We start from the raw sequence: 23,062 nt of genomic DNA on the forward strand, positions 1-23,062 counted from the left end.
CATATATACCATGGAATATTACTCAGCATACAAAAAAGATAAACACATGCAATTTGCAGCAACATGGATGGCGCTGGAAGGGATCATGCTCAGCGAAATAAGCCAAAAAGAAAAAGAAAAATACCGGATGGTCTCACTCATAGCAGGAATCTAGAAAACTTAAATAAGGGACCAGGAAAATGAATATAAGAAAGTGAAAATCAAAATCAACAAAAAACTATGAACCAGAGATACTTTTTGGGGGGTGGGGGCGGGAGGGGAAGGATTGGGGTCAGAATGGGGCGTTTGCAATTGTATGGGGGAATATAAAAATAAAATTTATTATTTAAAAAAAAAAAAAAAGAAATGCCTCCTTTCTTCTATGTCAGTCTCACCAGCTGCATGAATTTGCTTTGCAACTCTATCGTTTATGCATGTGTCCTAATGCCATCTGTTTACTTATTTATTTATTTTTTTGCGCAGGGAGAACTGGGGTGTAGGCCAGAGGAGCGGAGGGTGAGAAGATTCACCAGCGACAGAGTGGGGAACAGAACAGGCAGACTGACTGAAATACACTGTTAAGGCATGGAACTCAGGGCGTGGCAGTGATAGCACTAAGACTTAACCCCTAGGCCACCAGGGAGGCCCTATTTAAAAACTTTTATATCTGCTTTGTAACATCTCTTTATACCTGGTAAGACAAGCTCCTAGCCCAGACCATTTGTTCTTTCTTGAGGGCTATCCTTCACATTTAAACCTTCTATATAAAAACACTATGAAATATTACGCATGCTATTGTATGGAGGAGATATTTATGTGAGATCTACGTTTCTTTGTTTGTTTCTGGTTTTCTCCACTAGAATGAAAGCTCCAAGAAGGGCTTTTTGTTTTGTTTTGTCCACCACCCTCTCCTCAGTACCTAGAACAGGGTCAAGCCCAGAGTAGACCTCCAGATATTTTATAAGTGAATGAATAAACACGGGTTTTAGAAGCATCCTGTCCAATTCTATGAAGAGTCCTTTTTAGTACTTTGGGATTACGTTGAAGTTCTAATTAGTCTGGGGACTGACATCTTTACAATGGTGTCATCCCATTATTGGATATAATATATTGTTCCTTTTATCTGGGCCTCTCTTTTGTCAATACAATTTTATTGATTTCTTCCTAAAGGTCTTATATCTTTCTAATTAGTTTATTATTGAGTATTTCATAGTTTTTGTTACTATGGTGAATGAGATTCAACAATTTATTACATTTTTACATTGTTATTGCTGATATATATTATTATTTATGTTATTGCTAAAAGCTCTTGACACATAAATATTCACCTAGAGTCCAGTCACTTTGCAAAACTCACCAATCGTTCTAGGTTTTCCAGGTTGATCACCAGTTCCTCACAAATAGGAGGCAACTTGTCCACTTCCTTTCCAATCACTAAGGCTCTTATTTGTTTTTAAATCCTTATTGCATTAGTAGTACCTTCCAGTGTAATCCTGAAGGGCACAGGCATTGGTTAATTTCCGATTGTATAGAGTTTATTATTCAAGAGAACTCTAGGTATGTTGCAATAAAAACCTCAAAATCTAGTGGCTTCACACAATAAAAATTTCTTTCTTGCGTATAATGCATAGCCAACACAAGTCATGGGGCGGGGTGAGGAGCCCCTTATGCTGTGTCTCAGAGACCCGAGCTGATGGATAGAGGCCCTGTGCTCGCAGAAACATCTGCTTCCATCATCACTAGGGAAGGAGGAATAGGCAGGGTGAATTACTCACTGGCTTTTGAAGCGTCCACATTGAAGTAACTCATGTTCTGTTCACTAGCACTTCAAAGCCAGTCCCATGGCCAAGCCTAACTTCCAAAGGGATTGAGCAGTGGGATCCTACCAAATGCCAGAAGGACAACTGGATCGTGGGAATGCTTCTCAGGCTCCACCGTTACATATGGTGTTTGCTTTAAGTTTCTGGCAGATAACATTTTATCAAGTTAAGAAGTCAGTTCTGAGTGTGTTTAGGATTTGTTAAAAAAGAGTCTGTCTTTATCATGAATGGTTGTTAAGTTTTATCAAGCGATTTTATGCCATCTGTTTGATGAGCAAATGTTATTTTTTCTTTCTTTGTTAAGGCATTTCTACTTGTTTCTCTGCCCAGAACATTCTCCTCCATTACCCTTTTCAAACACTTTTCCTGGTTAACTCCTTCTCGTCCTACAGAGCTCATTCATTCATTCATTCAGCAAATATTTATTGAGCAATACTATGTGCCAGATGCTGCTCTGGGCTCTTGGAATACACCAGTGAACAAAGCAAATAAATGCCCCTTCCCATGAGGGTCTTATACAAGGGGGTGAGGGGTAGGAAAGAAAATAAAATAGAAAAATAAGTAAATTATATGCATGTGAACAGTGCTGAGAACACATGGGAAAGAAGCAAAGCAGGATAAGGGAGAGTGGAATCTTGGGGAGAGGAGGGAGGTGTAGGTCTCCAGAAAGTGACAGCAGAGCAATGACTCAAAGCAGGAATAGGTAGGGCTCAGCAAGCAGAGATCCAGAGTCAGATTCTTCCAGACAGAGGGCAGCTACAGGGCAAAGGCCCTGGATGGGAGCTACCTCATGTATCCCAGGAGTGAGGAAGCTCAAGTGGCTGGAGTTGAGTGAGAGAGGTTGGCAGAAGATAGAACTGGATGAATGACGTGACGAAGGAGGCAACCATGGGGGCCAAGAAGGACATAGTGGAAACTTTTTGTGGTGTAAAATGAGAGTCTGGCAGAGTTCTGAGCCGAGGAACAGAACCTGACTTGTACTTGAAAAGGGAGCCCCCAGTGCAGTGCTGAGAACTGCCTTAGGGTGGCACGGGTAGAAACAGGAAGACGGAGGCATCCCCTGCACAAATGAGGGATGAGATGAAATTCCTCCTTTGTCTTAGCAGTAGGACGGGTGAGAAGTGCTTGGAGCCTTGGTATATTTTGAAGGAAAAAAAACATTATGATATTCTAGTGGGGTTGGGTGTGGAGTATGAGAAAATAAGAGAAGCCAGATGACATCAAAATTTTTGGTCTGAAAAGTGGGGAATTTATCGCTGGGAGAGGCTTTAGGTGAAGAAGGTTTTGGGGAAGGACAAAGAGTTCAGTTTCTTTTTTCTTTTGATAAATTTTTATTGAGATATAATTCACTACCATAAAATTCACCCCCTTTAAAATGAATTCAGGGCCTCCCCGGTGGCGCAGCGGTTGAGCGCTGGGTTGCGAAGCTGCCCGCAGCCTCTGCAGCGCCGGTTCGATCCTCGGCTGCTCCCCGGCCACCAGAGGAGGGTCCCATATGGCGCACAGACCTCTCCTGCGGCCCGCTGCTCCCCTCAGCAGTGTACTTCGGTCCTTCTGCCTGCTCTGCTCCCCGCTCTGGCGCTGGTGAATTCTCTTGCCCTCCCACGCTTCTGACTGTACCCAGTGCTTGTATAAATAAATAAATAAATAAATCTTAGGGAAAAAAAAATAATTAAAAAAAAATGAATTCAGGGCCTCCTTGGCGGTGCAAGGGATAAAAGACGCAGCACTATGAAGCTATCCGTAGCGTCTGCAACATGAGTTCAACCCCCGGGGTGCCAGGGAGCTACCCACATGGCGCGGCAGACCTCTCCTCTCTTGCCTGCTGCTCCCCTCAGCAGTGTATTTCACTCCATCTGCCTGTTCTGCTCCCCACTCTGTCTCTGGTGAATCCTCTCACCCCCCACACCTCTGAACTGTACCCCAGCTCTTGTATGCATAAATAAATAAATCTTTTTAAAAAATAATAAAATAAAATGAATTCAACGGTTCTTAGTATTTTGCATGGTTGTGTAACTATCATACAGTCTAATTTCAGAATATTTGTTGACCCCAAAAAGAAACCCCTATCCATTAGCCACTCCTCATTCCTCCCCACCCCCATATCTCCTTTCTATATGGATTTGCCTATAGCTGGAAATTTCATATAAATGTATTCATATAATGTGTGCCTTTTTAATGTCTGACTTCTTTCACTCAACATAATACTTTTAAGGTTCGTCTGTATTATAAGCAGGTATCAGTATTTCACTCTTGCTTAGTGCTGAATAATATTCCTTTGTATGGATACATCAAATTTTATTGATCTATTCATTAGTGGATGGACATCTTGGTTGTTTCTATCTTTGGAATATTAAGAATAATACTGCAATGAACATTCATGGATACGTTTTCATGTGAACATACGAGTTCAATTTTCTTGAGTATTTTCCTAGGAATGTACTGCTGGATCATATGGTAAGTTTCTGTTTAGCTTTTTGAGGACCTGCCAAGTTGCTTTCCAAAGTAGCTTCACCATGTTACTTTCTGACTAGCAACATGTGATGGATTTGATTTCTCCAGATCTTTGCCAACAAGGATCTTGTTATTGCTTATTTTTTTTAAAGATTTATTTATTTATTTATTTATTTATTTATTTATTTATTTATACAAGCACTGGGTACAGTCAGAAGCATGGAGGGTGAGAGAATTCACCAGAGCCAGAGCGGGGAGCAGAGCAGGCAGAAGGACCGAAGTACACTGCTGAGGGGAGCAGCGGGCAGCAGGAGAGGTCTGCGCGCCATGTGGGATCCTTGCCCGGCGGCTGGGTATCAAATCTGCACTGCGGAGGCTGCAGGCAGCTTTGCAGCCCAGCGCTCAACCACTGCACCACAGGGGAGGCCCTATTGCTTTTGTTTTTTTTTTAAAGATTTATTTATGCCTACAAGAGCTGGTCTACAGGCCAGATCCATGGAGGGGGTTGGGGTGTGTGTGCGAGGATCCACCAGAGACAGAGTGGGGAGCAGAACAGGCAGACTGACTGAAATACACTGCTGAGGGGAGCAGTGGGTGAGTCAGGAGAAGTCTGCTGTGCCATGTGGGTTGTTTCCTGGCCAGTTGGGGATGGAACTCGCACTGCAGAGGCTGCGGACTGCCTTATAGTGTGGTGCTTAACCCCTTGCACCACCAGGGAGGTCCTTTTTATTTTTAATTTTTTTTTTATAACCATGATAGTGCATATGAAGTGGTACTTCACTGTGATTTTAATTTGTATTTCCCTGATAAGTGATGGTGTTGAACATGTTCTTATGTTCTTATTGGCCATTTGCAAGTCTTCTTTGGAGAACTGTCTACTCAAATCCTTTGCCCACTTTTACATTGGATTATTTGCTTTTTTATTGTTGAATTATAAGAGTTCTTTATATATTCTGGAAACTAGGCCCTTTTTTTTTTAAGAGTAATTTATTTATGCATACAAGAACTTAGGTACAGGCCAGAGGTGTGGGGGGTGAGAGGATTTACCAGAGACAGAGTAGGGCGCAGAACAGGCAGATATACTGAAACACATTGCTGGGGGGAACAGTGGGCAAGACAGGAGAGGTCTGCCCCTCCATATGGGTAGCTCCCTGGCCAGCTGGGGATTGAACTCATGCTGCAGCAGCTGCAGATGGCCCCAAAGTGCTGCTCTCAATCCCTTGCACCACCAAGGAGGCCCACTAGGCCCTTTTAGATCTGTGATGGTAAGCAAATATTTTCTCCAATTCAATTCTTTTTTTTTTTTGAAGTTTGGTTCTAGACTTTCTGAATTTCAAATAGTTTATTAGACTATCAAATATTTAATTCTGGTACAGAGATGCGTCCTAACAGACACAGAAGATGTGTGATATCTATATAGCTAAACTATGCACAATCATGTGTACATGGAAGAATACTGTTTAAGATCATGAAACTATCTAAAATCATGAAACCAAGTGCAATTCTCATGAAGAGAGTAAGGATAGAGGGAAGGAAGAAGATGTCAAGGACTGAGCCATGGGGCCCTCTGACATTCAGAAGCTAGCAAGGAAACAAGCCACCAAAGGAGACTGAAAGTCGGCAACCAAGAGAGTGGGTCCCCAAAGCCTGGGAGGAAGCACAGAGAACAGGAAGTGACCACCTGGGTCAGATGCTCCTCAGAGATCAGTCAGGTGAGGACCAGAAATGACCATTGGGGTTAGCAACCTAGAGGTCACTGGCAGAGCTCACTGACTAAGGCCATGAAAGGAATGTAGAGGAAGAAAGTGTTACCTGATTGGCTCAAGAAAGAGCAAGAGAAGAGAAACTGGAGACGACAAATATAGACATGTCTTGTGCGGAGTTTTGTGGCAAACCTAGGGTGGCGGGTAGAGGGAGAAGTGGGGCCAAGAATGGTTTTTAATTTTTTTTCTTGTTTTGCTTTTAAGATGGGAGAGACAGTTTGTATCCGATGGGAATGATCCAGGGGGAGCCAAGAATGGATGACGTGGGGGAGCAAGGAGCAGTGTCTCTGAGTAGGTGCCAGGCTGCTTCCACAGGGAAGGCTGGCAATTGTCAGGGCACAGACAGGCCATCTGTAACAAGAGGCAGGGAGGCAGTGGCGGGGTAGAGGCCCGGCCAGTGGGTGTTTAGTAGGTGGCAGGAGTCTGTGGCCCATGTTTTCAGGGAAAGGAAGAAGCTGCTTTTCAGGCTGAGAGTGAGGAAGGGCTCAGGGGGCGGTCAGGACGGGGCTCCTTATGGAAAGTGTGTAGGGGAGCAATGCTCCGGGCAGCCCTGGGGTGCAGGTGAGCTCTGCGTCCTCCGTGCAGGGATCATTTCCTCCAGAGAGCTCCTGACTCCCCAGCCCAGTCACGCCCGTTACTGTTTCTTCCTCACAATTCTGACCACAGCTGAAAGGAAGTATTATCAACTGTGCAGTTTGTTTATGAATCCCCTCTCCCTCGCTGCACCGTCGGCCCCCAGCACTCAGCAGGGACCGTCTACCCGGCCCTGGCTCCTGTCTTAGCTGCCAGCTCCTGGCGCAAAGTGGAGTCTCAATGCAAAATTGTTAAACAGCTGAGTAACGAATGCCAGATCCCAGAAGCAGCCCCTCCTGCATCTCGGGGTGACCGAGGACTTCACCTCCGCGTCTCCAGCCTCTCCCCACCCCCTCCCCGGCGCGCAGCTCCGAGGCTGCACCGCGGCGCTGGCAGGGCGGCCGCAGCCGAGCGCAGCGCTGATTGGCGGTTTATTCCAGCGCGCAGGGCATGAGCGCATCCGCAGCCAATGGCCGCGCGGCGCCCCGCAGACCCCCGCACCTGACTGGAGGCTGCAGAGAGCGGCCGGCGGTGCGCGGTCGCCCTGCGGGGTGAAGAGCGGTGGCGGCGCGGGGAGGTCGGGTCCCGCGGACCAGACCAGGCTCCGGTCTCGGGCAGGTACGGTGTTCGCCCGGCTCCTCCTCCATCCCCCCACCTCCAAGCGAGGACACCCCTCTTTCCGCTCCCCAGCCTGCCTTCCTCGGCCCGACGCCCACGGAGGGGTGGGGGGTGCACCTGGCTTCCTGGGGCTCGTGGGCAGGGCGCAGCACTCTCCGTGGCCAGGTGTGGCCACCTGGCTCTGCCCTGAGGAGCCGGCCTGGTGGGGGGACTTCGGATGCTGGGGCCCGACTCCAACAGCCCTGCTCATCCTTCTGGGTTAGGCGCCCCCAGCACAGGCCTCAGAGCTGCAGGCCCCGGGTGAATGGCCAAGAGAGGCTTCCCTTCCTCCACGACTTCCTGGCCGCATCCTAGCTGGGGTTCTGGGGGGTTCAGCTCCCTGCTGGCTTGGGAATATGGACCTCCCTTTCCACCCCCACTCCACAGCCCCATCCTATTCTCCTCTCCCCCTCTCCACAGAGGCATAATGGGCGAGGAAGTTTGGGCCCTGCCTCTTCCAGAGGGGCCTGGGAGAGCAAAGCTGCCAGGCTGTGAGGCAGAGGCAGCTCTGCTGGCCTTTCTCTGAGCCCTTTCCTGTCCTGCAGTCGCTGCTCTTACCCTCTGGCCACTGGTGACCAAGCGCTCAGGGAGGAGCTGCAGTCAGGCCCTTGGAGACAGCATGGCCTCCTGGTCCCCGAGACAAAGCCAGGAGGACAGAGCCATCCGCAATTTGGGGCTGGGTTGACCTTGCCTTCCTTCCTCCATCTCCATCCAGAATCTTCCACCCTGCCATTCCGTTAGCCCCCAGGCTTGGAGGCCTGGCTCTGTGACCAGCTCTCTGCTGGGCTCCTTGGGGGTGGGGGCCCTTACTCACTGAACGCACTGACCTTAGAACAAGGGAAACTGAATGAAGCAGGGGGACCCGATCCTGTTCCAGGAGGTGCCGTTGCGCTGAACCCTGAAGGATAAATGAGATGAGCGTCAAGGGGAGAATAGACAGGACGGGGCAACAGTGTGAGGAGAGGCCTGGCACCAAAGCCCCCACCCTGGCCTCCGAGCGTGTGGCATCCCCTATGTTTCCTGTGCTCTAGGCATCCTTTTGCACCGTTGAGGCTCCATGAAGGCAGCCCTGGATCACCAATATCCTCAGGGCTCAAGGGGTAGTAGTTGCTCCAGAAATATTTGTTGAACTGAATTTGAAAGGAAAAGTAAACGGAGTCCTAAGCATGTCCGTGTTCAACTGTTGCCACCCCTTGGGGAAAAGCTGGCTGGGTGAAGGGGTGCTGCGATACCGAGGTCGCAATCTCTCCACTGTTCAGTGCAGGGAGCCGGGGTGCAGACGGGGTGTGGTCCCGGCCGGGTCCTCCCTGATGCCTTCGTTCATTCCAGGTCCCAGCCGTGGGGCGGCGTCATGAGCCTGGTGGCCTGCGAGGGTCCGCCTGGCCCTGGGCTGGAGCCGGAGCTCTGCTCACGAGCACGGTCCCAGGCCTCCGTGTTCCTCGAGCAGATTCGAAACCGGGTGGCACCAGCAGCCCCTGAAATGACGAAGCGTGACTACCTGGTGGATGCAGCCACGCAAATCCGGCTGGCCCTGGAGCGCGATGTCAGCGAGGATTACGAGGCGGCCTTCAACCACTACCAGAACGGCGTGGACGTCCTGCTCCGGGGCGTGCATGGTGAGGCCAGCGCTGGGCAGGATGGGGGTCTGTGGGGAAGGTCAGCGCAGGGCTCCCTGCCATCCATCCGTGGCGCTGGAGGGCAGGGCCTCATAAAGAACATTCTGGTAGCTAACATTTATTGAGCGGTTCCTACACACCAGACACGACTGAGCATTTGCCCGTGTGAACTCAAGCTTCACAGTATTGAAGCTACTGTGCGTGTTCTTGCGTGTAGTTTCAAGTAAGTAGGAACTAGTTTTAGTCCTGTTTTCCAGATAAGGAAACTGAGGCGCAGGCAGGTTAAATAGCTTGTTCAAGGCTCTAGAGCTATTAAGTGGCAGAGCTGGGCAAGAGGGCACCCGAGGCCAGGCTGGGCCAGCACAGGGCCTTTTCTGGAAGTCAGAACTCCAGTTGTGCAGCTGAAGGGCGGGACAGTGCTCCCGAGAGAACAGCGCAGGCCTGGAGGTGAGCGGGGAGGCCTGTTCAGGCCACTGGGGCATTTCTACACCAGGTTGAGGCTGGCTTGGAGGCCGGTCTGAGACCCCAGTGGGTCTTGGTGGCCAGGCTGAGGGTGGGAGTCGGGCCCCCATTCACACTTCCTCGGTGCTGGGGACCTCTCAACGCCTGGGCCTTAAGCCTGCCCAGTGAACTCCTTTGTCATCCCATCCTGACCCCCGTCTGACCTTTCGCACACTGGCCATCAGAAATGGAAGCAGACAGGCTCTTTCTGGGAGCTTCCGTCTCACAGAAATCCTCGCTCGGTCCCTTCCTAGGGTGTGAGGGCTGCCACTAGGGCTGGGTGCCAAGTGAAGGCTGTAGGCTGAGGGGAGACGTGTTCCCCAGCCCCTCTGGTCTCCCACCCGGAGGAGGAGCCCAGGAATGGAGGAGGGGGTGGGACCTGCTGACCACCCTCAGGAGCAGGCTGTCCTGGGGAGGGCAGAGGGCTGTCCTGAGAGCTGGAACCAGCCTTTCAAGGCAGGGGCCGGGGGCCGGGGTAGGTCCTCCTGACACCTTTTCCCTCACAGTCGACCCCAACAAGGAGCGGCGTGAGGCTGTAAAGCTGAAAATAACCAAGTACCTGCGGCGGGCAGAGGAGATCTTCAACTGCCACCTGCAGAAGGCGCTGGGCAACGGAACCACCCCCGGCACGGTGAGGAGCCCCCCCCAGGACTGAAGCTTGGGAGGGGAGAGAACTGAGCCCCCATAACCACAGACCAGAGGGCTGCTACCTCCTGTCCTGGACAGGTGGGGAGGCAGGTGGAGAGGCCAGGTGGGGAGGGCAGGTGGGGAGGGCAGGTGGGGAGGGCAGGTGTGGATGCAGATGGGGAGAGAAGGTTGGAGGGAAGGTGGGGAGGCTGGTGGGGAAGCAGGTGGAAGAGGCAGGTAGGGAGGGCTGGCGGGGAGGGAAGATGGGGGGGAGTTGGGGAGGGAGGTGGGGAGACAGGTGGGGAGACTGGTGGGGAGGGCAGGTGGGGGAGACAGGTAGGGAGGGCCTGTGGGGAGACAGGTGGGGAGGCGGGGGGAAGCAGGGGGAGAGACAGGTAGGGAGGGCCCGTGGGAAGACAGGGGGGGAGGCAGAGGGGGAGACAGGAGGAGAGGGCAGGTGGGGGGGCAGGGGGAGGCAGGGGGGGAGACAGGTGGAGAGGGCAGGTGGGGGGGCAGGTGGGAGACAGGTGGGGAGGGCTGGGGGCCCATTTGTGTGCCAGGTGGCTCCCCCGCGGGCATCCTCTGGCTCACTCTTCCCACACCCTCCACATTCCTTCATTTCCAAGCACTTGGGGAATCACCTCCAGCGCAGTGTGGCGCTTCACAGTGCCTTACACACCCCTACCCCCCCTCACACAGCTCAGAGCCACGCGTGTGTGTGCACCAGGGCTGTCTCCCAGATTGTTTGTTCTTAAAGGAACCACAGTGAGTGTTTGGAGTAAACATGAATACCCACACGCACACATGTGTGCACACACCTGAGTACACACTTTGGGGTGTGCATATACAATGCACAGATCCCTCGTCTCCCCAGACATCATTTCCTAACCCAGTCGGCTTCCCAAGAGGGTTGAGCATGTACACACGCGCCTGGCCCCAGGAGACCTGCTCGCCCCGTCCCCCTCGTAGGCTCTCTGAGTCCATGAGGGCAGCTACCCAGGCCACACGCCTTGGCCTGCGAGACACATGCCTTGAGACCCACAAGCTCCTAAGTTACTTTTCTACCCGGGAGCATCTGCCTCCTATGGATGCGGCCTCCCTGGGCCTTGGAGGAGGATGGGGGGGGGCAGGGAGGGGCTCAGTGAAGAAGGGGCCCCCTGGGGCCAGCGTGGGACCCTGGCGGTCAGGGCCAGTTTCTCCACTCAGCCTGTCCCTGAGGGGTGGAATCTGCCTGTCCCCCAGTCCTGCCTGCTCTGGCCGCTGCTCCCCTGGAAGCCAGAAGCCCTGCGCCTGTCTGGCGAGGTGCTGGCTGAGAACTTGGCCCTGACGCCGCTGCGGCCCTTCTCCCTCCTCTGCAGGGTTTCAGCAGCCTAAGGCTCCGGCCCATCCGCACACTGAGCTCTGCCCTGGAGCAGCTGAGGGGCTGCCGGGTGGTCGGGGTCATCGAGAAGGTGAGTGAGCAGACTCCCGTGGTGACGGAGGGGTCATGTATGCAACTGGGGCGCGAGAGCAACCACCCCTACTTCCCCAAAGGGGACTGGGAGGGGTTTGAGGGTGTAAGGGGAGGAGAACAGCTTTGGCCAGTGGTTCCCCCGACCCCCGACCCTCGCTGCCCCAGCACATAGCCGTCCGGTCCCAGAAAGGAAGACAGGACCAGAAGAGGCAGAAAGCCTCTCTCTGCAGCCCCCCAGCTCAGGCACAGAAAACCTGCTCCCTCGGAGATTCAAGACAGAAGCCGCAGAAGAAGCTGTGACCAGGGCACCCTGCCAGCGCCACTACTCTGCTAGTTTCCACTTCCCACTTCCCACAGGCCCCCGCCCCTGCGCCCCAGGGAGGCAGCCAAGAGTCTCTCCCACCAAACACAGCCAAAAACTTCCTGAGGCAAGAATGTGCGCGACTCCAGAAACCTGGCTGCACGGGCTCCAGGCGGACCTGCGCATGGCCCAGGGCCTGGACACCCCCATTCTCCTCCTGACACCACGGGGCCCTGTCCCTTAATTCCCGGCAGAGAAGAAGATAGGAGATGACACCCCAGCCTTTCCTGGGCCACTCACTAGAGGGGGGGATTTCAGAGGGACACACATTTTGGTCAAATGAGATCGAATCATTATTTGATTGCCCTCGGCCCAACCCCAAGGAGTCGCTAAAGCAGTTCTATATCTCACAGCCTGTTTAGCAGAATTACCTGGGCAGCTTCCTAAAAATACAGATGCTCAGGCCCCGCCCCAGACCTGTTGAGTCAGAATTTCTAGGGTTGAGCTCAGGAATCTATCAGGAAAAACACCACCAGGGGATTGAGCGGGTCTGCAAACCCACAGAGAGGAGACGAGTGTGGGCTTCCCCAGGCACCAGAAGAGGAAGTGCTGTCTGGGTCCCACACTGTGTGGCCCAGGGCAAGTCCCACCCCCCCCCCTTCCCCGCCCCAGAGTTTGGGTTTCCTTATGGGACAAGAAACCTCCCCCACAGGCTCCTCTGGGAACTGAAATGAAATAATTGTTGGGAAAGGCCTGGCACATGCTAAAACAGTTGATCCATGCTTGAGGGCTCTCAGTGCCAGTGACAAGAGCGAGTCAGGAGGCTGCAGGCTTCCCATCCCCGGCCTGGCTCCAGCTGTTTCTCCCCAGGCCCTGGAACGGGCCCCAGTCTGTCAGCCCAGGCCCAGCCAGCTTCCATCTGTGGCCTCCTTCCCTCCCGCTGCACAGTCCCTTGGCTGGGTCACAGCCCGGCCTTGGCCTAGCACAGCTGCTCCCACGGGAGGTGACCGACGCCGTTTTTTGAGGGGAGCCCATCTCACTATAGGTGTTCTGGAGAAAGGGGTTCTAGGTCAAACAAGTTTGGGCAACAGTGAGTTAGTCACTTTGCTTTGTTTTTCTGACTGTAGGAGTTTTCCAGCGCTTGTAGAGTGCAAATACACACCAGGAGTCTCACAAAGAGGTCTGTGACACAGAATTTTCCAAATTGGTTTAACCCCAGGACATGCATATGCAAAGCATTTTCAGAATCCACTATTCTGGGGCCTGTGTGCATGGAAGGCACGAAATGAAAGTCCAAGCTTTCTGTTTTGAGGTCGCCCTTCTCTTTTACCCTTTCTTGGCACTTGATTTACCTGCTCACCTCCCTCCCGAGATCCTGCTTCCTCTCCTGTGATGTCCAAGACAGGAACACCACTTTCCCCGAAGGCCACGGTCCCAGGGCTCTGCAGCCTGGCCTGCGTGTGCTGTGCCCACTCCCAGCCCCACAGCTCGGCCCTGGTGCAGGTGGAGGGCAGGCAGGGAGGAAGCAGAGGGCTGGCGTGCCTCCTCCAGGCAGGCTCAGAGGGCTGGCGTGCCTCCTCCATCGCAGTAGGTGGAGCTAGCCAGGGTGAGGAGGGGGTCTCTCGGGGCTGAGGCGAGGTGGGCTGGCGGGGAACGCCTGGGGACCTGCTCTCGGGGAGCTGAGAGCCTGGGAGACTTCATCTCGGATTTGCTGAGGCTCCTCCAGGAACCAGGCTCTGAGTCAGGGGTGGGGAAGAAAAAGGTCATCCAAGTCACTTCTTGTTTTTTTGGTTCAAAAATGGGTTGTTTTTTTTTAATTAGTTACCAACATTGAAAAACTGGCAGGTTTTCTATAGAAGTGCAGATTTCCTGCTGCTTCTGAAAAATCAGAAGATCTGGAGATGCTGGCTCACGTCCAGCGGGGCGGCAGGCGCAGAGGAAGGCCTGCCCGCTTTCATGGGGCATCGGTCCTCCCGTTGGCTCCTGCCCCACCCTGCCCGCTCCGCTCACGTGTCCGCCCTTGTGGGCCTTGGAGTTTGAGAACCTGTTTGAAACATGTGGACTTGTTTGCTCCCTGAAAGAGTCCTCCAGGGATTTTGATACTTCGGGCATTTGAAAAGAGAGTGGTGATGTGTTTCTCCAAAGCTTTAACTGGTCCCATGTCCCAAGAACTCTGTGGGGTTCTTTAAATAATAATAATAATAAAAGGTTTCCCTTTCGACAAAAGTGAGAGCAGGCCCCCAGAACGACCCGTGCCTTCCCAACAGCAATGCGCAAATACTCATCTGAACATAAGGCACGTTCTTGTTCACTAAGTTGTTGTATTAAACCCTCTAGTCGCCCTGGGGAATAAAGCATATTCTCTGTGGTCCCGCCCAGGAGCTACTAGCCACATAAGACTATTTCAATGAAAGTTAATTAAAATTAAGTATTCTGTTTCTCAATCTACCAGCCACACCTAATAGCTTCCATATTGGCCACTGCAGATATACTGTATTCCCCTCAGGTCAGAAAGTTCTGTGGACAGTGCTGCATTTTATTTTTTTTTTAAAAAGATTTATTTATTGGGCCTCCCCTGGTGGCACAGCGGTTGAGCGCTGGGCTGCCCGCAGCCTCGGCAGCGCCAGTTGGTTCCCCAGCCGCCGGGGAGGATCCCCCCCACCCCCACCCCCACACACAAAAGATTTATTTATTTATGCATACAAGAGCTGGGATGCAGATCAGAGGTGCAGGGGGCTGGTGAGAGATTCACCAAAGGGAGCGGGGAACAGAACAGGCAGACTGACTGAAACACACTGCTGAGGGGAGCAGCGGGAGAGACAGGAGAGGTCTGCCGCGCCATATGGGTTGCTCCCTGGCCAGCTGGGGATGGAACTTGTGCTGCAGTGGCTGGCAATAGCTTGGTAACACTGTCTTTAACCCCTGCACCACCAGGGAGACCCCAGTGCTGCATTTTGATAACTGTCTTACAGAGAATGCAGTTGAGACTCATGGAAGTCACGTGATTAATCAGTGCTCTGTACCCCACAGCTCTAAGCAAAAGAGGAAGGGTAGTATTTGTGTGCTTGGTATAATGGGGAAATGCTCCCTGTGCTACCCTTGTATTTTTTTGAGATATAACCAGAAAGGATTTTTAAAGCAGGAAAAAAAAAAAATCCCCTACCAGTCTACCAAACTCCAAGATAATCACTATTAAATATGTATCATTTTAACACACTTATTCCGATATACTGATCAAGTTTTATTTCTGGCTTCCTCACCTTCACTGTTTTTTGGGGGTTTTTTTGTTTTAAGCTCTGATTATGAGAGAGGCTTGCCCAGGACATGGTGGTGGGGAATCCCACTTGGCAAGGGGCAGTGGGGGATTATCCTGGGTGTCAGCACTTGTGGGAAACTATGTTCTCCTAAATGACCCCAGATTTTTCTTCCTTTCTTTTTCAAGCATTGCACAAGTTTGGTCAGGGAGCAGGGGCCAGGCTGGCCTTGGAGTCTGGCTGTTGGAGGGAGCCCTCTGGCGGCCAGCAGGCCTCGCTCGCTGGTGCTGCAGGAAGGGCCTTCAGACTCCACCTTCATTTCACTGGTGTTGGGGAAACTGAGGCCCCAGCCCCAGAGGGGACGGCATATGGCATGATCGCCTGGTTGTGCCTCTGATCGCAATTCTGTTTCCAGAGGCCCAGGATCAGCCTGCCTGGGTTCAAATCCTGCCTCTGCCACCTTTCAGCAGGAACTATAGGCAACATAACCTCTCTGAACCTGTTTCCTCATCAGGAGAAGGGGTGTGGGAAGCAAATCAAATAATCTCTATATCGTGCTCGGCAGAGAGTGAGCGCTGTCGCCGGCGTGTGGCCTCTGTACATTCACGTCAGCCACAACCACTGCGGGCTCCTGAGGCCACGTGCGGCCCGAGCTGCTGTCCTGAGCGGTTCCTTTTAATCAACTCCCCCTGTGCCCTTCGGGAGGGGGCGCTGCAGGAGCACGATCAGAGGGCACGTGTGATCACTGACATTCTCACGGCTTTTGCCTTCCGGCCTCCACAAAGCAGTTGTGAGGGAAGGTGGCCATTTGTATTTCCTGTTTGGTAGTTGAGAAAATCAGTTAAATTCACTTACCCAGGCTCTAAACCCGGCGCCCCTTCCCACCACAGCCCTAGTCTGTGACTGTCATCACTGCCCAGTGGCCTGCCACCATGGGGAGTGTCTGTAGGGCAGGCCGACAGCCAGGGAGCCCCAAAGCCAAGCTGCTGGTCTTGCCCCCACTTGCCCCTCGTTTGGTCCAAATCTTCCACTTTCCTGCCCCGACGTGCCCAGCATTCCCCTCTTATGGCTGGCGCTGTCCTTTGCCCACCACAGACAGGAGCCAAAGGCCCAATTCCAAGCAAGGCCCTAACCCAGCAGAGTTGCCAAAACCTGCAGGCGGAGGGGTGGGCTGCTACAAAGACGGTCTCGAGGGGACGGTTTAAGGAAGGCAGCGGGGCAGCCTGAAGGAGCAGATCAAGCCTGCGCGCTCCTGGGCAGGGCTGGCCACGGCGACGGGGAGCCACACTCTCAGGGCTTCTTCAGCTGTAAAATGAACAGCCAGAGCTGGTGACTGGCTCTGAGGTCCCTTCCAGCCGTGACCGCCTCAGATCCTGCAGACTGGACGCCACTGCCTCGCATGTGCAAATTTCCCCCTGCATCCCTAGCCCTCACGGAGCTCACAGCCCGGGGAGAGGAGAAATCAAACGCAGCGTGATACGTCTCCCCAAGGAGGCCCAGAGGCCACTGGAGACACATAAGGAGCCCAAGATTGAACTGAAGGTTGGGGCAGCTTCTTGGAGGAGGTGGCACCAGAGCTCAGACCTGTAGGTCTAACAAAGGCAAATGGGCAGGACAGAATCAGTGTCAGCTTGGGGGGCAGGAGACATCCTCTGCACCCCTAAAGCCTGCCCTCCTTGCCTGCCTGTGGGGTGGGTCGGAGGAACCTGGGGCTGGGGCTGGGCCCCGGGAACTAGCCAGCGCCTTGACCCGTGCCTCCTGGACCTCACAGGTGCAGCTGGTCCAGGACCCAACGAGTGGAGGGACCTTCGTGGTGAAGGCAGGTGCCGCCTAGCCCCTGGCCGTGCTGCATTCCCCTTGGAACTTCCTCAGGGATCTTGGCAATCCCTACCTGGGGAATCCCCTCTTCAGAGCATTTGTCTGAAGCTCATGCTCCTTCCAAATCCACAAGCTGCTTGCTCTGCAACCGCTTGCCACACACACACTGCCTCAGCCTTGGCCTGGAGGGTGGAGGGACCTGGATTCCCTGGAGAGAAGTATGTCAGGGACCGGGGGAGGCAGTGGGTTCTCAGGCGGACACCCACTCCTCTTCCAGTTGCCCCTGAAGCCGGGCTTGGTGGTCTCTGCTCCCCAGCAACACTCGGTCTTCCCTGCCCCCTCCCCAGAGCCTGTCCAGGTGCCACGTGGCCAGCCGGGAGAGGCTGACCATCATCCCTCACGGTGTCCCCTACATGACAAAGCTGCTGCGCTACTTCGTCAGCGAGGACTCCATCTTCCTGCACCTGGAGCATGTGCAAGGTGAGGGGGTCGCGGGACCCCATCAGTTCCTCTGGCCTTTGGGGTGTTGTCCTGTCTTGTCTGTTAAAATGCTGCGCCTGGGGGCCAGGGGTGGCTTGCACCAGCGGCTGCAGGGGACCCCGCCTTTCTGGAGGAAGATGGCAGGATCAGGCCCTGGTGGCCCGTGTGGTGCAGGACGTCCTGGAGGTGGTTCGCCTCCGGGGCAGGCGGGAGGGCACCCTTTCCTTTAGTCTTGGCTCTTTCTGTTGTCCAGTCCGGCCCGTCCTTAGTGGCGCCATGGGACGGTGGTGGCGACGCAGTGAGAACAGGACCTGAGTCATGCAGCAGCTGTGACCACCTAGGAGGGGGCCAGTTGTTCAAATGAGGCTCACGTCCTCGGGTGATAACGTCAGTCAGCTCGAGCCCCTGCCTGGCCGTCTTTGATTTTACTTAAATTCATGACACTGTTCCCCACAGTGTGTCTGACACAGATCCTATGTTGAACACTGGCGAATTCGCTACCTACACCGAGGACATTCATGATGGTTCACTTCTCTTTAGGGGTTAAGCACCTATTTTGTGCCAGGCCGTGAGGTGAGAGTTGAGGAGAGGGCATTGCAGGCTGACAGGGCCCTGGCAGGCAGTAGCCATTCCCAGCACAGGGAGGCAGAGCGGGCCCGGGACCTGGTGCCTATACTCTTCTCCTGTCCCCATCCCGGCCACCCCCTCTGCATGGCCCAGGGGGCACGCTCTGGTCCCACCTGCTCTCCCAGGCACGCCCCCAACCAGCTGGACTCAGGCCTGGCACCAGCCTGGAGAGGACGAAGGCGCAGCTCAACTCCGGCCTCAGCCTCCGGACCCCAGCACGGCTTCCCCCAAGCCACACCTGCCTCCAGGACAGAAGGCCCCTGGGGCCTCCTCGGACTTCTTGGAGTCTCCCCACAGCCAGGGAGGCCCCATCCCAGAGAGAAGCTGAAGGTGACCCCTCAGCCAGGACCGGCGCTTCCTGCCGCTCAGATCTTCCAAAGGCCGCAACTGGCCGCCTGCCCCCTCCAGGCAGGCGGGGACCTGGCCAGAACTCGGACACAGGGTCCCCTTGGGGCCTCTCTTGGGTTCGAGAGGGGGCTGGCCGGGTGTTGGGGGGCTGTGGCCAAGGCAGAGGTCAGAGCCGCCCCTTGTCGGAGGGAGCCGGTCTGAGGCCTGGCGGGGGTGCCTGGCGCGTGAGAGAAGAGCAGGCGAGGCAGTGGGCAGCTGAGATGCTGGTGGCACTGGAGGCGCTGCACGAGCAGGGGGTGCTGTGCCGGGACCTCAATCCCCGGAACCTGCTCCTGGACCAGGCAGGTAGGTTTGTGTCCGGGCCTGGGGGAGAGGAAAAGGCTGCTCCCACTCCTCACCCCTACTCTCACTACGAATAGCTCCCCAAAGTCAAGGGAACTGTGGGGGCGGGGGGCCCCCATCCTCTGGCACTGCCCATCCCCTGGTGCAGGGGTCTGACTGCTCAAGCCCGAGCCCGGGAAATCAGCCTCTTTTCCCCGATGCTCTGAGCTGCAGGCCCTGTGCCCTCCCCCGGGCCAGGGGCCTAGTGATGAGTAACTGCAGTGTGTGCCCCCCTTCTCCCTCCCTCCGCGCCCTGGACAAGAAGGTCACGTCCGGCTCACGTATTTCGGCCAGTGGTCGGAGGTGGAGCCGCAGTGCTGCAGGGAGGCTTTGGACAACCTCTACTGTGCTCCAGGTGAGAGGAAAGAGAGGGGCTGGGAGACCTAGGGTGCCTGTGGGGGGTGGGGGGCTTGAGGATGACAGCGGGCAGGGGTCAGCAGGACGCGGGGTGGACGCCTGTCCTCTGGGGTGAGGCTGGGACACGTGTGTTCTTATTCCTGCAGAGGTGGGTGGGATTTCTGAGCCGACGGAAGCCTGCGACTGGTGGAGCTTTGGGTCTCTGCTGTATGAATTGCTGACGGGAACGGTGAGTAGCTGGGCAGGATGCGGGGCCCTGGTGCCTGTGGCTGAGCACAGGATGGGCTGCGCTTCGTCCGGCGGCTGGTGCCAGGGCGCAGGCTGCTGGCTCTCCAAGACCTGGTCGTTGGGCTGATGTCCAGACAGCACACTCCCCACCTGCGCCCCAGCTGCCCCCACAGGCCGTGAGAGACAGGAGCCCACTCCCACCCAGGCCCCGGACACAACTAGCACCCAGAGATTCTGGAAAAGAATCCTAGAACTGGGCTAGGTTTGGAGAGTAGAATTTGACACCATCCTTCTTCCTTGGAAGGCCACCAGATCATGCCCCCAGTATTCAGTCCCCCCGCCCTTCTGGAGTACAGCCCCCAGACTTTGGCTAGAGAACGTGAGCGAGGGCCTCTCTCCCCCAGGCTAGCCACTGCCTTTCCAGCCTGGGTCAGCCAAGAGCTCAGAGTTCCGCCTGCAAACACCCTAGCTTGGCTGGTGGCCTCTGCCCCCTGAGCTCAGCACTGCACCTGGACTGGTTAGGTCAGGCGCGGGGGAGAAATCAAACTGCCTTTGAGCAGGAAAGGGCTGGAGAAAATGCAGCGCAACCCGAGGTGCAAATGTGACCATTCCATCCTGACTTCCTCCTGCTGTGCCTCCGCCCAGGGCCTCTGAGAGGCCTGGCTGCAAATACCCCCCAAAGAACGGATCTCTCTTCAGTAGCCCACCTCCATGCCAGCCCAGGCCTGGCCTCCCTCCTGGGTGCTTTTCACAGTGCACCCTGACCTCCACAGAGAGCTCTCCGCTCTCCCAGCTACACCCTCTGCCAATGCAGAGAGGCCCTGGCTTCTTCACTTGCCACAGCCCTGCCTGGTCACGTGACATCCCATGGAGAATTTTTTTCTGTAAGGAGTTTCCATACTGTTCTTGATAAGTGTCTGCTCCAATTGCAACCCAAGATCGGTGCGTCCAGCAGGCTTAGCGGCAGAGGGACCTGGGTTCAAACCCTAAACTCAGCATGCTTCTTTCCCCCTGAGAGGGGATGGTAAAATGGGGGACGCTCAGACATACTTTGAGGGTTGCTGGGGAAAATACAGATAATGGACGTCAGGCGTCTTCCGTACATGGCATACAGTAACTCCAATGCAAAAGGCAACAATATCACCACCACCACCACCACCCCCCATGTGAGAGAGCTGCCCCTAGAGTATACAGAATTTCTTGGGGCTGCCTCCTCAGAGGTCCCTTCCTGTGTCTCCACAGGCACTGTCCCTGAGCCACCCCTCAGGATTCCAGTCCCACACCCAGCTTCAGCTGCCTGAATGGCTCAGTCGCCCGGCGGCCTCCCTGCTGACTGAGGTGAGGTGCAGCCGGCTTCTGGGAGGTGGCTACTTGGCCTCAGGGTGGACATGGGGAGGGCAGAGACCCTGTGTGGGGACAAAGCCTGCTGAGTGCTAGCTGTCTGACGTGGATACATTTCTATATGCTGTCTGCCAAACCACCAGTGTCCCCCAGGGTAAAACTGGGGGTTCTGTGGGCCAGACTGGCAATCACCACAGGGGCAGGCCATGGTGATTAGAACCCTTGGAGGCCAGCACTGGGGCTGGCCCCCGCATTGCTGTCTCAGCACTGGGGCTGGGAGGGCCTGCGAGTGCTGACTGGGCCTTTCCTTGCAGCTGCTGCAGTTTGATCCTGCCCGGCGCCTGGGCACTGGAGGAGGTGGTGTCAACAAACTCAAGTCTCATCCTTTCTTCAGTACTGTCCAGTGGAACAAACTGGTGGGGTAAAAAGGGGGCAGGCAATGGATGCAGCTGGACTGGACTGGAGCTCCTCTCTTCTCTGCGCCCACCACCCAGAGCAGCCCCTCTAACCAGGGGGCCTTGGGCAAAGAACTCAGGACAGCGGCCTTTCCTGCTCGGCCTCTCCGTTGGGTCTCGGAAGTAACCACGGGTACTGCCGGAGGGTCAAGGGAGTCCCTCAGCCTGCTTCTGAAGTCCTTTCTGGTCACTGCCGAGGGAGAGGGACAGAGAGATGCACCCTGCCGGGCAGCTAGGATCCCGCCACCCTCCACTCGTCAGTCAACAGGTACCTGCTGAACACACGTGCCGTTCCTTGGACACAGGCCCACCAGGCTAACGGGTGCCTTCCGTCTCATTAGCTCCGAACTAGTGACCAGCCACGGAGACAACTGTGAGGTCTGGGGACTCACTGCCTGCCATGTTGTGACACTGGGGACATCTTGGACACTCATCTCAGGATACTAGTTCCCTGGCTAGTGGACCCACACCAGGGCTGCCCTCACTGGCTAGCTTAGCCTCACAACTAGTGGACATCTTCCACCAGAAGCTACCAGAAGCCAGGGTTGGGGATGCTGGGGAAGCAGGGAAGACGTCTGTAGCGGGCGCGGGGTGTGGTAGGGGTAGGAGCTACGTTCCCCTTCTGCCCAGACTTTACAGAGCAGAAGGGAGAGGAGGAAAAGGATGAGGAGGAAAGGAAGAAGTTTCCTTCTTCACAGCTCTGCCACTTAAAGCAATTTTGAAAACAGACTTAAGAGGTCCCTCCCAGCTGCCCCACAGCCGAGAAGAGACCTTACAGCCTGGAGCCACTAAGACAAATTGCACCCCCTAGGATTCCCTCCTTGGATAGTCCTCCTGTTTTCCATTTTAGCCTTGAGGGGCCACTCAAGTCACTGCCCACTGTGACCTCATCCCTTTGGAAATGAGAAACCCCACCACACAGGCAATGATCGCCCAAGCTTTTAGCCGGAAGCAAGATGTCTCTGGCCTTTGGAGAGCTGGGGTCAGCCGTTATTCCCAAACACAATTACCCCCCAGGTTTGGGGATCCTCTTAAGATTCACCCTGTCACTGAAAGGGCTCCCGAGAGATTTCACCAGCCCTGTTCCCGCGCCGCCCACTGCTGTCCCGCCCCCACTAGGTGGCGCCTCTGATCCCGTCCTTTAGTCTGGCTGTGAAGGCCCAAAACTCTTAAGGCCAAGGGGAAGGGCAGCCTGTGACTGGCCCTGGCTCACTCCGGAGCTTCCCAGCACCTCCCCTCCCCCTCCTATGCCCCAATAAATTCTGCTGTTGCCTGTGGTGTCCAAGCCTCACGAATGCAGTAACAGAGCCCTAAGGAAGGGGGAGATAGAAGGGTCCCCAGAGAAGCTCCATGACGAGACTGCTAGCAGGAGGCAGGTCTGGTTGTGAATAGCATGTCAGCCTGCGCCCTGCAGACCCGCTTTGAGCCCGAGGGTTAGTGCAGGCAATGCTGGGGACACTGGGCTGCGTGGGCAATCTCACGAGTTTTCTGGGGGTGGCAATACTAGTTAAATCCTGACTCCTTTACATAGATGACAACCTGAATCACTGGAGTTTGAAGAGGTTAGTAATGGGAACTGGTCAGGGCCTGGCAGAGCCAATGTTTACAGGCTGATGTCCCTTCTGCACCCCTAAGTCAGGCCAGACCACATCCCAACTACTGCTGCATGAAGCAGGAGTTGCTTATGAAACTTCTGGGCCTTGCCCATGCAATTGACACAGCACTCTGGCACCTGCTAGAATTTGAGTCTTGAATCCTGTCCTCCCAGTCCTAGGCTGAGTCTACCTCCTTTTGATGAGGTGGGGCTAAAAACCTCCTCTGTAGGTTTACTAGAGAAATTAAAGTGTCTAGCACCATTCTTTGGACCTAATGACTTAAAAACTGTTCTTTTCATTGAACCCAATTGTTTCTTCTACTTACTAGCTCTAGTTCTATCCTCTGGAGTCACTTCATTCTGACATACCTTCAGAGATGGCATCCCTGCTAGCAAGACCAGGCTGCTTAAGCCTGGACACCACCATGCCCATCA

General features: G+C 54.6%; 1 protein-coding gene across 2 annotated transcripts; it reads left to right on the forward strand.

Moving 5' to 3' along the window:
* Positions 1–8,597: 8,597 nt before the first annotated feature.
* Positions 8,598–21,005, forward strand: RPS6KL1 (ribosomal protein S6 kinase like 1). Of its 2 annotated transcripts, XM_037503849.1 has the most exons (10): positions 8,598–8,862; positions 9,870–9,994; positions 11,349–11,441; positions 16,770–16,817; positions 17,164–17,296; positions 18,017–18,616; positions 18,918–19,007; positions 19,156–19,238; positions 20,480–20,575; positions 20,893–21,005. In XM_037503849.1, exons 1-10 carry the CDS (start codon positions 8,598–8,600, stop codon positions 21,001–21,003), a joined length of 1,644 nt encoding a protein of 547 aa, XP_037359746.1. In that variant the 3' UTR covers positions 21,004–21,005. The 2 variants fall into 2 exon arrangements, with proteins under 2 accessions (XP_037359746.1, XP_037359747.1); XM_037503850.1 differs by lacking the exons at positions 18,017–18,616; positions 18,918–19,007.
* Positions 21,006–23,062: the final 2,057 nt, after the last annotated feature.

Source organism: Talpa occidentalis, unplaced genomic scaffold (assembly GCF_014898055.3).
Source record: "Talpa occidentalis isolate TD23 unplaced genomic scaffold, MPIMG_talOcc4v2.1 talOcc4.11, whole genome shotgun sequence".
Taxonomy (NCBI): Eukaryota; Metazoa; Chordata; class Mammalia; order Eulipotyphla; family Talpidae; genus Talpa; species Talpa occidentalis.